Raw genomic sequence first — 12,319 nt, forward strand, 5'->3', positions numbered from 1 at the left:
GGTGTACTCACTTATGTTGCCAGCTATTTAGACATTAATGGCTGTGTGTTGAGTTATTTTCAGAAGACAGTAAATCTACACTGCTATACAAGCTGTACACTGACTACTGACTAAGTTATATCCAAGTTTCATGTCTATAGTGTTGTCCCATGAAAAGATATAATGAAATATTTGCAGAAATGTGAGGGATGTACTCACTTTTGTGATACCCTGTATGTGTATACTCAAAAGAACAAGCCATTAATTTCAAAATCTTTTTTTTTTTACTTAATAAACTCAGCAAACTCTACAGATGCTTGGTTACACTAGGACCGCATCATACTGCAAATTAACCAGTAAATGTAAGGCACTTGAACGCAACGCAAATAAAAAATGTTAAATGCCAAATGCAAACCTTAAATTTTGCATAGCTCATTTCATGGTCTGTGATGTGATTTTAATGACTGTGAATTAGGTAGAGCATTAACTGTTTTTTACATTGTAATATTTACTAATCACATATAAAAAAAAAATGGTAGACTCCTTTGCTTAATGACTAGCATTTTATAATACTCTTTCTACAGCAGCAAAAACACACCCTGCTGTAATAACATTTAATACACAAGAGCTTCAGTGTAGCTTTAAATACTGTCATTGTAAAAGTAATTTGTATTTATGTCTTTTAGGTTCTGTACTGCAGAAGTTAGAAGAATTTAAAAAATGTATTCCCTGCAAGAAACAATAGGTAAGTATTTTGTATTGCATGAAAATTTAACATATCTTGGTAAATTTGCTGATATTACTATGTTGCCTTTTTTACAGAGTATATTCTCAGCACTCCAGTTGAAACATGGACAGCATCCATGGTGAGCAAATGGTTAGCCTCAATAGAAGTAAAAAAAGAATACATCATGAAACTTCATGAACAGGAAGTAGATGGCCAAGCCCTACTTACAATCAAAGAAAAAAATCTGAAAAAAAAGACTGGAATGAAACAAGGCTCTGCGCTTTGGATATTAGAGAACAGAGATGAGTTAGTTGATATCCAGAAAGCTCAGAAGCAGCAAAATAATGAACTTGAAAGTTTTGCTGGAAACAGTGATCTAGGTGCTGCATCCGTCAAGGACTTCTCAGCCACAAGTACCCAAAAAGAAGATATTAAAAAGGATAACATAACCCCTCCAACAAGAAGAGTAGACTCAAAGCCACGACCTTTTGGCAAAAACTTTGATTATCCATATGTGAAGCACGAAGTTCTTCAGCCTGAAACAGGTCCCTCAGATCTGATAACGCCTTGTCATGAGTACAAAGCCTTTGATATAGCTTCAACTTTAGAGCATGATGGTAAACTTCAAGCAAAGCTGGCAAAGGAAGTTTTCAAATTTGCCACAGGATGCATGAATGTTAGATCAAATGGCACAATACACTTTGGTGTAATGGATGGAGGAAGAAATTCTGACTATGTGCATGGTGAAATCATTGGCATACCTGTTAGAAAAAAGGAACTTTTTACTGATGTGTTGAACAAAATCGAAAGCTGTTTCAGAAAGAACTCTGATGTTGTGTGGAAGTGTATTCGACCACCTGAGTTCATTCCAGTAATCGAGCATAACAGTACTGAACAGCGCTATGTAGTTGAATTTGATGTTGTACCATCAGTGAACGTTGTGAGGGAAAAGGTGTTCTTTGTTAGCTTACCAAACTTCAAGGAGGAGTCAAATAAATTTGAACTTGAATATAAAACAGTCTTTGTCAGAGTTGGCTCCAGTACAAAACCAGTTGAGGACATGGAAAATTTTTACCAAGGTGTCCAAAGCAGAGATGCTCAAAGAGAGAAGGTGGAACGTGCCCAACATTTCACAAGCCCAGACCTCTGCCAAGACCTTGGAAGAAAACTCATCTCACTAATAACAAGTGGGAAAAAACAAATGGAGGAAAATAAATGGTACATTATTGTTACAAACAAGTTTCTACAGAAAGATCTTAATGACATAGATTTCCTGGTGAACATGAAATTATTCTGTGTGTTTGACTTTGATCCAGATTCCATGGTATCTGGATTATGTCAAGAGTATAAAAAGCACCATACTGTGAACTCTCATTTCATGCAAAACTTTGAGGGTCACCTCCACTTGTTTGAACAAACGAGTTGGATATTCTGTAATGGGCGAAATGACTTCAAAGGCAATGAGAATCCTTGTGACGAAAATACTTGGTGTAAAACAAAGAGGACTTTTCTTAAGGACTGTGTGTCATTGATCTGTAAATATATTTTGCCCAAGGGGATCTTTCTTGTAATCTTCCTTCTCACATCACCAGTTGAGACACCTCTCCTCAACACATTCTATGAGTTTTTTACAGACATGAATGGTCATGATGACATCATTTGCATCTCAGAATCACCAGAGAATTTTCAAAAATGGCAGCATTTTGCTCTTCAGTCATGTGACATGGAAACTGTGAATAGATCAAGTGTTGTAGGTATGAAAATGAGCCATATCAATGCAACTCTTCAAGGAATCCAGAACACCACTACTCGAGTGGCTAAACTCTTGCCTGTGTATGTGAAAGCCACATGCCATCTTCAGAAACGTGAGGAGGAAAAGATGTGTTTCTTGGAAATTTTAAGTGTCAACCATTGTGAGGACTCCAGCCCTGAATTCATTGAGTCAGAGAAGGACAGAATAGAGAGAGACTTTTATCGTGGAGCAAAAGTGACATGGATGAACTTCTGGCTTGCAGAGCAAAGTTTTGTTGGGGAAATGATTAAAAGAGATGTTTATCAAGATGTAACTAAACTTGTGGCAGACTCTCTTAAATTTGGTATAAATCAGATGCCTATCAGTGGCATCAACATATACCATCATCCTGGTAGTGGTGGGAGTACAGTAGCAAGGCAGGTTTTGTGGAACCACAGAAAAGATCTAAGGTGTGCAGTTGTAAAACCGTCATACTCTGCTATCACAGTTGCAGAACATGCTGTTATACTCCGAGAGTATGAGGAAAAAGACCCACAGAAATGCCTTCCTGTTCTCTTACTCATTGAGGATTGTGACAAAGAGTATTTAGAAGACTTGAAGAATGAATTAGAGAAGGCTGTTAACACCAAGAAAATTGCACATGGAATACCATGCTTCATTCTTCTCAGTTGTAGACGATCCAACACTCCGGAGAAAATGTGTAAGGAGTCACCCTTACTGAATGTTTCTGTAACACACAAACTTTCAGCAAAAGAGCAAAGACAGTTTGCAAGAAAAAGGCAAATTCTTGTGCAACAGGTCCAGCCAGAGTTCATCCTGACATTTGTCTTAATGTGTGAGGAATTCGAACACCAGACCATTGCTAAATATGTCAAACAGTTTGTTCAAAATTTAGTACAGGACATTGATTCTACATCTGATGTCACCAAACTAATTAGCTACATAGCTTTGCTTAATACATATGTGGAGAACTCTTTTATTTCTCAGTCACATTGTGAAGACTTCCTTTCTCTACAGGTCCCTATTCGTGGAAAAAGATTTCAACAACATACATTTGAGAGCTCTTTGAGTGATCAGGCTAAATTGGTCCTCATACATTTGAGAGATGAAAAAACCCATATTAAATCAATCAGAATCATTCACCAGCTGGTGGCAAATGAAATTCTCAGTCAGCTTTTGGGTGACAAACAACAAAGTGACCTTGCACTTGACCTTCTTCACAATGACAAACTCTTTGAACACAGATTCGGGAGAGAAGATTACAGAAAATTTCTACGTGAACTCTTCATAAGACGATACAAAATAAGTAAAGGTGATAAATCAGACAGTCTTTTCTCTCCTCTCATTGAGCATGTGCGAAAAAATGAAAATCCTGGAAAAGCTATTGAGCTTCTCCAAGAGGCATACAAAAGATTCAAAAAGAATGCATATGTTGCTCAGCAGCTAGCTCGTCTGAGTTACTGGCATGAAAAATTTGAAGAGGCAGAACAGTGGGCAGAAACGGCAGCAACTATACTGCGTAACAATTCCTACATTCTTGACACCAGAGGTCAGGTATACAGAAGATGGTTCACGGCAAAATGCAAAGCTTTGGAGAATACCCATAAAACAGCAGAAAGCACTGCAGATGCCATTGAGACAGCACTTAAAGCCATTGCATGTTTTCAGGAATGTCAGAATGCAGCAGTTGTAGAAGCTGACTCAATGAATAATTCTGGATTCTTTGGCATTGTAGAGGTGGGGTGCAGCTTGTTAGAGCTAATTTCTTCAATTGATATGTTCTCAGATAAGCATGGTCAACCTGAATTAAAGAAGTACTTGCTCACAGAACACATTCCAAAAGAAATTGATAAACCATGGGAGCACTTACACGGTAAACTCAAAAACCTCCAGTACACGATGCACGAAGCCCTGGAGTGGATATCAGAGGAACTAAGTTATTTCCAGACAGATCTAAATACACATGAAGAGGAAACCTCTAAAAGCAGTGAGATGACCATTCGTCGTCCAAAGAATTGGCTGGTATCCAAGGCCTCTGTTTATGGCAAGTACTTTAGTGAGGATTCACTCACCACAGCATCTAGTAACTTGCAGTCTGATGCTGCTGAAATAACTTCCTTTATGAAACGCATGATTATCTACCAGCTTGGTGGAGGAAATTTCACAACGATATTTTCTATCCTAGACCCGAAACACAAAGACCAAGTGAAGATTTTAGAGGACATAATTTCAATGTATCGCAAGAGTGCTAACATTGAGCAAGCAGATCTGGTCAACTACATAGCATCAAATTTTGCCTTAAGCGCAGTCTCACCCCAGTCACGGTGCCTGGCTTTCCTTAAGGATCTACAAAAACTGAGCAATTCTTTTTTAAAGGACAAGTCAAGATGCCCATCAAGTGCTTTATTTTTATGCACTTTATTGTTCTGGCCAGAATCATTTGACAGTGACCAAGAAAAAGAAAGTAAATATAAAACCATTCTTACTGCCGTTAAATTCCTTCAACAAACATACTGGACCAAAATGAAGGACATCCCTCCTAGAAAGAGACGAATATACACTCATTTCTTTCTGGGAAATGGACATGCGTATGATAAATTCGTCCACAAGAGTAAGATCAGAAACTTTCCCTCAGTTTCTGAGCAGCGTCTTAAATGGGTGGAGGGGGAAATCTTCAAAACACCAGAAACTGCTGCCATGCTCAAGCGTGTGAACGGCTGGACAGAGAATCGTACTGTGTACCTCATGGGTCCTAAAACTGAAAACTTTCCCATTCATGCTCTTAATGAACACTCTCTACCTGCTGGCAATGAGAATGTCACCTTCTATTTAGGCTTTACTTTCAAAGGGCCTGTTGCATGTGACATCACTGTAGGACAGTAATATGAATGCCAAAAGAAACTGTAGCTAACTGATAAGTCGAAAGACATTTGGTTTAGTATGCTTAACCAAGATTCTGACACTAGTGCTAACTGTCAAGCACTTTTTTTTTGTTTGATCAGTGGGAAATGTATTCTTGCTTTCAGTAATGTAATGATTTATGAGTTTATTTACATGCATGGTTCCAATGACCAATATACAAGGTCACATTTTATTAGTGTTCCTCAAAACCTGACTTTTCCACTTTTGTAATTCATATATATCTTTATGACTGTGTGATTTGAATTTTTGTTTGATATATATGCATATAATTACTCTATACCAATATACAAGGTCACATTTTATTAGTGTTCCTCAAAACCTGACTTTTTCCTCATTTTTAATTCATGTATATCTATATGACTGTATGATTTTAAGTTTTGTGATATATATATATTAGGGCTGTCAAACGATTAAATTTTTTAATCGCGATTAATCTCAGAATTTCATATAGTTAATCGTGATTAATCGCATTAAAAAAAATCTGTGTAAATGTTATAGAAAACAAGGATTTTTAAGTGAAATGTTACAATTACAATGGTGAACACATTTTATGCTAAATGTACTGATGTTAAAAACTGCTGGGACAAGAGAAAACTGTAAGGGAGTTTATTCACTCACATATTAGGCAGTAAATGTCAGATTGTAGGTTAGAATTTCTCCATCAGCAAACACTGTAGATCAGCAGTGCTTTAGGTGGGATAAGGCGTAGTTATTGTAACAGAATTTTCTGTGGTTGTATCGTGACGATGGTTTGATGGACGTTTCTACACGAAGTGAGTGTGTTTTGACCCTTTGGGGCTTCCATAGTTCATGAACTAACGTGCTTGACTCAGCTTTCCGGTATTCGGTACAGAAGAAGAAGTTAATTAAGTGTAATAAAGTGTTCTGCTCCCGACAACTTGTGAATATAGCGTGTATTTATTTCTTTATTAAGCAAGTACATCACTACGACGATCGGTTACATTATGTTAACAAACCGCAAATGAAAAACGGTGGCAAGTCCGACATTAAAATGTTTGTTCTACCAGTCAAGTGTCAACATGAACTAGAATCTGCGTTAACGGCACTATTTTTTTTAATCGCGTTAAATTGAGGTCGCGTTAATGCGTTATTATCGCGTTAACTTCGACAGCCCTAATATATATATATATACAGTATATAATTACTCTATACAGAGGTGTAGCTTTGTTTCAGGTGCAAAGAATGTCAAAGAATGTCAAATGTATAAAAATGCAAAGGACAATAAAGTTAGCTGGGATTTAATGAGTTAGGGGGTCTTGGTTATTGGATTAAAATTTGTCTTAATCATATTAGGCTTGTGAGATTCTTTTAAATATCAAAATGTGTTTATAAGTTCTGATTTTTCAGTACAGTTAATGTGTGCATCATAGAAAAAACTGTTGTCAGGCCTGATGAAATAAACAGACAAAAAAGTTTTTGAATTGTGTAAAGCATTTTTTATGGTTTTAAAATCGTAATTGGTATTTCTTTAATAAAAAAAGGTTACACTTAAAAATACGGGTACATAACTAATCATATACTAACACTTAACTACTCATTTAGACAAGACATTTAGACAACTTATTAGCAGGCATTTCACTAATTTTTAATTTACTCATAATTAATGATTTATTAATATATACATATGACTAGTAAATGTATATGTATGTCATGACTTTACTTGGTGGGGCACATCATCATGAATTCATGCTGAATGTAGACAAATTTCATGATGCATAGATACATTAACTAATGATGTGTAAATATGTAGTTAATAAATGGATAGTTTATTTAAAAATTGAAATTTTAATCATGAAACAGTGCACCAAACCAAAATTTCCAGTCAACAATGGATGGGCTATAGTCTCTAACTATAGCATAACAGCAAGGTGGAGCTGCAAGGTAGATATGGCTAATAAAAGGGCTGGTAAGTGTACACTACAACATCTCAGCAATGCTGTTTTGCCAGAAACATTCATGTTGTTGCAACACACATTAACATGTCACTAGCAGGATAGGCCACAGGTGTGTTCAGAATGGTCTACCAATCCAAAAAATAGTTGGTCAGTGATGGGTTATGAATAATAGAAATGTCAATATTGTTTTCCATGCATTTCCCAGCTTTATTCAGTGTTGTGTGTGAAACATAAAGGACAAGAAAACTGTGGAATACTGATTCCATTTACCTTCTCAAAAACACCACCTACAACTGTTGTTCAAGACCTGATAACTACAGGTATATAATTTGACCTATATACATATGTATATAACAATCTGCTGCTGACCCACGTAAGCTTCATGCTATCTTTTCCTCACTTCTAAACCCTCCTCCTCCTCCCCCTTCTGCCTCTCTCACTGCTACTGACTTTTCAACATTCTTTCAGGACAAGATCGACAAAATCAATCAATCCTTCTCTCCGACTGACCCACTTTCAACTGACCCTCAACCCACCAACACACTCACCAGCTTCACCCCACTCACCATGGATGAGGTTACACAGCTCCTCTCATCCAGCAATCCCACTACATGCACACTCGACCCTATACCATCCACCATCCTTAAAGACATCTCACAGGACCTAATCCCCTCCATCATCAACAACTCCCTGACATCAGGTGTTGTCCCTACTGCTTTTAAGAAAGCTCAGGTCATTCCCCTTCTTAAGAAACCTACACTAGACACTACAGACATTAACAACTACAGACCTGTCTCACTCCTCTCTTTTCTATCCAAAATTCTTGAACGTGCTGTCTATAACCAACTATCTGCCTTTCTCACTCAGAATGACCTCCACGATCCATACCAGTCTGGCTTCAAGGCAGCACATTCTACAGAAACAGCTCTTGTAGCTGTTACTGAGAAGCTTCATGCAGCCAAAGCAGCCAAACTGTCATCTGTCCTTATTCTTCTTGACCTCTCTGCAGCCTTCGACACAGTGAATCACAGCATTCTCCTGACCACTCTCTCCAACCTTGGAGTAACAGGTTCAGCATGGCAATGGATGGCCTCCTACTTGGAAGGGCGCTCCTACCAAGTGTCATGTAGGGGATCCATATCTCCCCCATGCACTCTCTCAACCGGTGTTCCTCAGGGCTCTGTACTTGGCCCACTTCTTTTCTCTATCTACACCCGCTCTCTGGGCAAGGTCATAGCCTCCCATGGCTTCTCCTACCACTCCTATGCAGATGACACTTAGCTCGTTCTGTCATTTCCTCCTTCAGACACGCAAGTCTCAGCTCGCATCTCAGCATGTCTGCAAGATATCTCACAATGGATGTCGGCTCATCATCTAAAACTTAATCCCAGCAAGACAGAGATGTTGCTCATTCCTGGAGATCCATCTCCAACCCAGGACCTAGTCATTTCTCTGGATGACTCCCAGATCAGACCATCTGATAAGGTAAGAAGTCTTGGTGTTGTCCTTGATAACCAGCTGACATTCTCTCCTCATATAGCCAACATGACAAGAGTGTGTCGGTTCCTCCTGTACAACATCAGGAAGATTCGTCCATTTCTCTCCAGGGAAGCTACCCAGATTCTGGTGCAATCACTTGTAATCTCACGGTTGGACTACTGCAACTCCCTTCTGGCTGGAGCTCCCATGTCCACGATTAAACCCTTACAGCTCATTCAAAATGCAGCTGCACGTCTGGTTTTTAACCAGCCCAAACACTGCCACATCACCCCACTGCTACGTTCTCTTCACTGGCTTCCTGTAGCTGCACGCATTCAGTTTAAAACACTGACGCTTGCCTACAAAGCCAAAAATGGACCAGCCCCAAGCTACCTTCGTGGCCTAATCAAACCCCGCTCTGTACCATGCAACCTCCGAGCCTCTAGTCTCGCTCGACTTGATCCTCCACCCAGGACTCGCGGAAGACAAGCATCAAGGCTGTTCTCTGTTCTAGCGCCGAAGTGGTGGAATGAACTTCCTCTGTCTGTCCGAACATCAGAGTCTCTTGCTGTCTTTAAAAAACGATTAAAAACCCACCTTTTTACTAAACACTTAGGCTGACTTGTACTTATTTACTAACATTTTGTTCCATTCTTTTCCATTTCCAAAAAAAAAAGGCACTTTGGTTCTAACAGGTTTTAGCAGATTTATGTTCTTCGACTGTTGTTTACCAAAACTTGAGAAATGAAATGTTCACTATAGAAGCACTTCTGTAAGTCGCTCTGGATAAGAGCGTCTGCTAAATGCTGAAAATGTAAATGTAAATGTAAATATATATAAAGATGATATACGTATAAACAGTGTCTAATTTAAATAGTCTCTGCATATACAATTTATTGTGCATTACTGAAAGAATGTAAATTAATACAGTAAGTAATTAATTAGTTAACAGCATTACTTAATAATATGTTAGTAGTTAACAGATGGCTTTATTAAAGGCTATTCATATGTCACTCATTAATTTGTTAATGTATACAAATCATTAATTCATCATTAATTCATGATGCACTAATTATTAGTTGATGTATTAACTCATTGTTAATACACTGGTAGTTAAGTGTTAGTATATGCTTAGTTATGTACCCGTATTGTAAAGTGTTACCAAAAAAACTAATGACTAAATTAATAATTTATAAATAGCTGCACCTTTACATTAAGCTTATCGTATCTTATTGTGGGTATTGCTTTTTTAAGATAACTATGGGGTAAGACTTCTCTGGAAAGAGCATCTAGTCTAACCAGTATTGGGAGATTATTATGGATTATTATAAAGAAACAATATTTTTGTCAATAAGTCAAAATGTAAAATGTTGTTTAGCTAGCAAGCTAATGTGCAGCTAGTGTTCCAGTCTCTTGACTTGGGCGGAGTGTTTCTGATTGGATGTGATTGTGCGTTGTTTTTAAAGAATTAAAGCATGACAATACTTTAAAAACATCAAGTTTGTGGCCAGTAAATCATTTGCAGTTTATAGAAATCTGCTACAATAATAAAGCAAATGATCTTTATCGTGTTTTTAAAATGGGTTGTTTCTTTTCTTTTGCATATATATGCGTCTATCCTATAGTAATAATCCTAACAGAGTACTGACAACAGTAATTTGAATAAGTGACATTAAGCACGTCTGTTTAAAGACCACCAGCACAATGTACATTTTAGTCCAGATGTATTTACTATAGGAATCATGTTGGCTTAAATAATACTTTATTTTGTACAATGGTTAAAATTCTAAGCTGCGATATTCTTTTAAACCTTTTTGGGATGGAAACTACACAAGCAATCTGGTAACCTTGCCGATGACGCTGTATCTTATCTTCTGTACACTGCTGCCATCTACAGGAAAATCTGATGTCTCATTCCAGTGGTTCTACAAGGTGCAGAGGCAATTGAAAAGACAATAAACGTTATTTTATTCTATTCCTTGACAACTTTTTATCAATATTACGTTCTTTGGATTTGCCCGTGAAAATATGCAGTCAGCTGCTTAGATGATTAATTTGGTGGTGTAGAAAGTTTTATAATAACCAACTGGGGGTGCACATAGCAGTGCACTCTTAGTGCCTGTCCCAAGCCCAGGTAAATAGGGAGGGTTGTGTCAAGAATGGCATCTGGTATAAAGCTACGTTAAATCAAATATGCTGATCAAGGTCAGATTTACATATCAGATATGGTGAGGCCCAGGGTTAACCACGACTGTCTCTCGGGGTACTGGTGGAAACCATGCCACTGTTAAGCCAATGAGGAAAAGGAGGATTTCTATAGCAGAGCGAGGCAGAACGGTAGGAAGATATGAGAGTTTGAATGAGAGTTAAAACTTTGAATGCATTTTCCCTCCAATTCTCTTTCTAATCTAGTCATATTCAATTACTCAGTTTGTATTTCCACCTCTACTGCTGCAGACCTCCACTCCTGATCTAAGAGGGTCGTAACTAACACATGTCTACTCTGACATGTGTGCAGTTTACCTGCACAAAGAGGGTTCATATGTGTATCTGTACCATGTACGTAGAGTCACACACTAATCTCCATGCTCTGAGTCCTTTGTTGTTTGTGATGGTCATGGTTAGGCTGACGGACAAGGTTAGGCAGGTCTTTCCACGGACTATGATGTTTGCAGATGACAATGTAATTTGTAGCAAGAGTAGGTAGCAGGTTGAAGAGATCTTGCAGAGAAGGAGAATGAAATTTAGCAGGAGTAGAATGGAGTACATGTGTGTATATGAAAAGAATAGTGATGGAAAGGTGCAGTTGCAAGGACTTGAGGTGATAAAAGTGGATGAATTAAAGTACGTGGGGTCAAGTATATGAAGAAATGGAGAGTGTGGTAGAGAGACAAAGAATAGTAGAGTGGCAGATTCGGTAGTAGAGTGGTAGATTTGTGACAGAAGGGTATTGGCCAGAGTGAAAAGGAAAATGTACAAGACAGTTATGAGCCCTGCTAAGCAAAAAGACAGGGGAGGTGGTGGTTTGCATGACAGAGGAGGATGCTCAGAACAGGCTAAGATGGGGATGAATGATCTTCTGTGGCAACCCCTAATGGGAACAGCCGAAAGAAGAAGAAGAAAGTGTTATAATGTTATTTTATATTTGTGACCTCCTCAGTCAATACTGATTTTGACCACAGCTGGTAATCTTTGTGTCCATATAAAGATGGCTAATCTGACTAAACCCATTATCAATAACATGGAACAATGGTCACTTTCTTGAGGTTGGAAAGAAAACTCAAGCTGTCACCTTATTCCGAGTGGAAATTTGTCTGGATAGTCAGAAGTAATACAAGTAGGTGATATGGTCCACTGTCAAACTTATGAAACAACTTACACTTATTATTTTGCACTCTGGCCAACTCAGACAGATGTGAAGTGACTGGCCAGTGGCAGAGTCTCCACACTTCCTCTCTTCATGTCTCACTTTCTCAGACACATCAAATTGTGTCGGTTTGTCATCCAGCCAGGACAGTGGCACTCCCCAGAATTACTTGAGAA

General features: G+C 38.2%; 1 protein-coding gene across 1 annotated transcript; it reads left to right on the plus strand.

Annotated features, from left to right (window-relative positions):
• Positions 1–776: 776 nt before the first annotated feature.
• On the plus strand, positions 777–5,700 carry LOC134314721 (sterile alpha motif domain-containing protein 9-like; the record flags this gene model as incomplete). Its single annotated transcript, XM_062995414.1, has 1 exon — positions 777–5,700. A coding segment is annotated over one exon (4,566 nt), but the record flags the coding sequence as incomplete, so codon positions are not given.
• Between the last annotated feature and the right edge of the window lie 6,619 nt (positions 5,701–12,319).

The sequence above is a fragment of the Trichomycterus rosablanca genome, chromosome 5 (assembly GCF_030014385.1).
Source record: "Trichomycterus rosablanca isolate fTriRos1 chromosome 5, fTriRos1.hap1, whole genome shotgun sequence".
Classification (NCBI taxonomy): domain Eukaryota; kingdom Metazoa; phylum Chordata; class Actinopteri; order Siluriformes; family Trichomycteridae; genus Trichomycterus; species Trichomycterus rosablanca.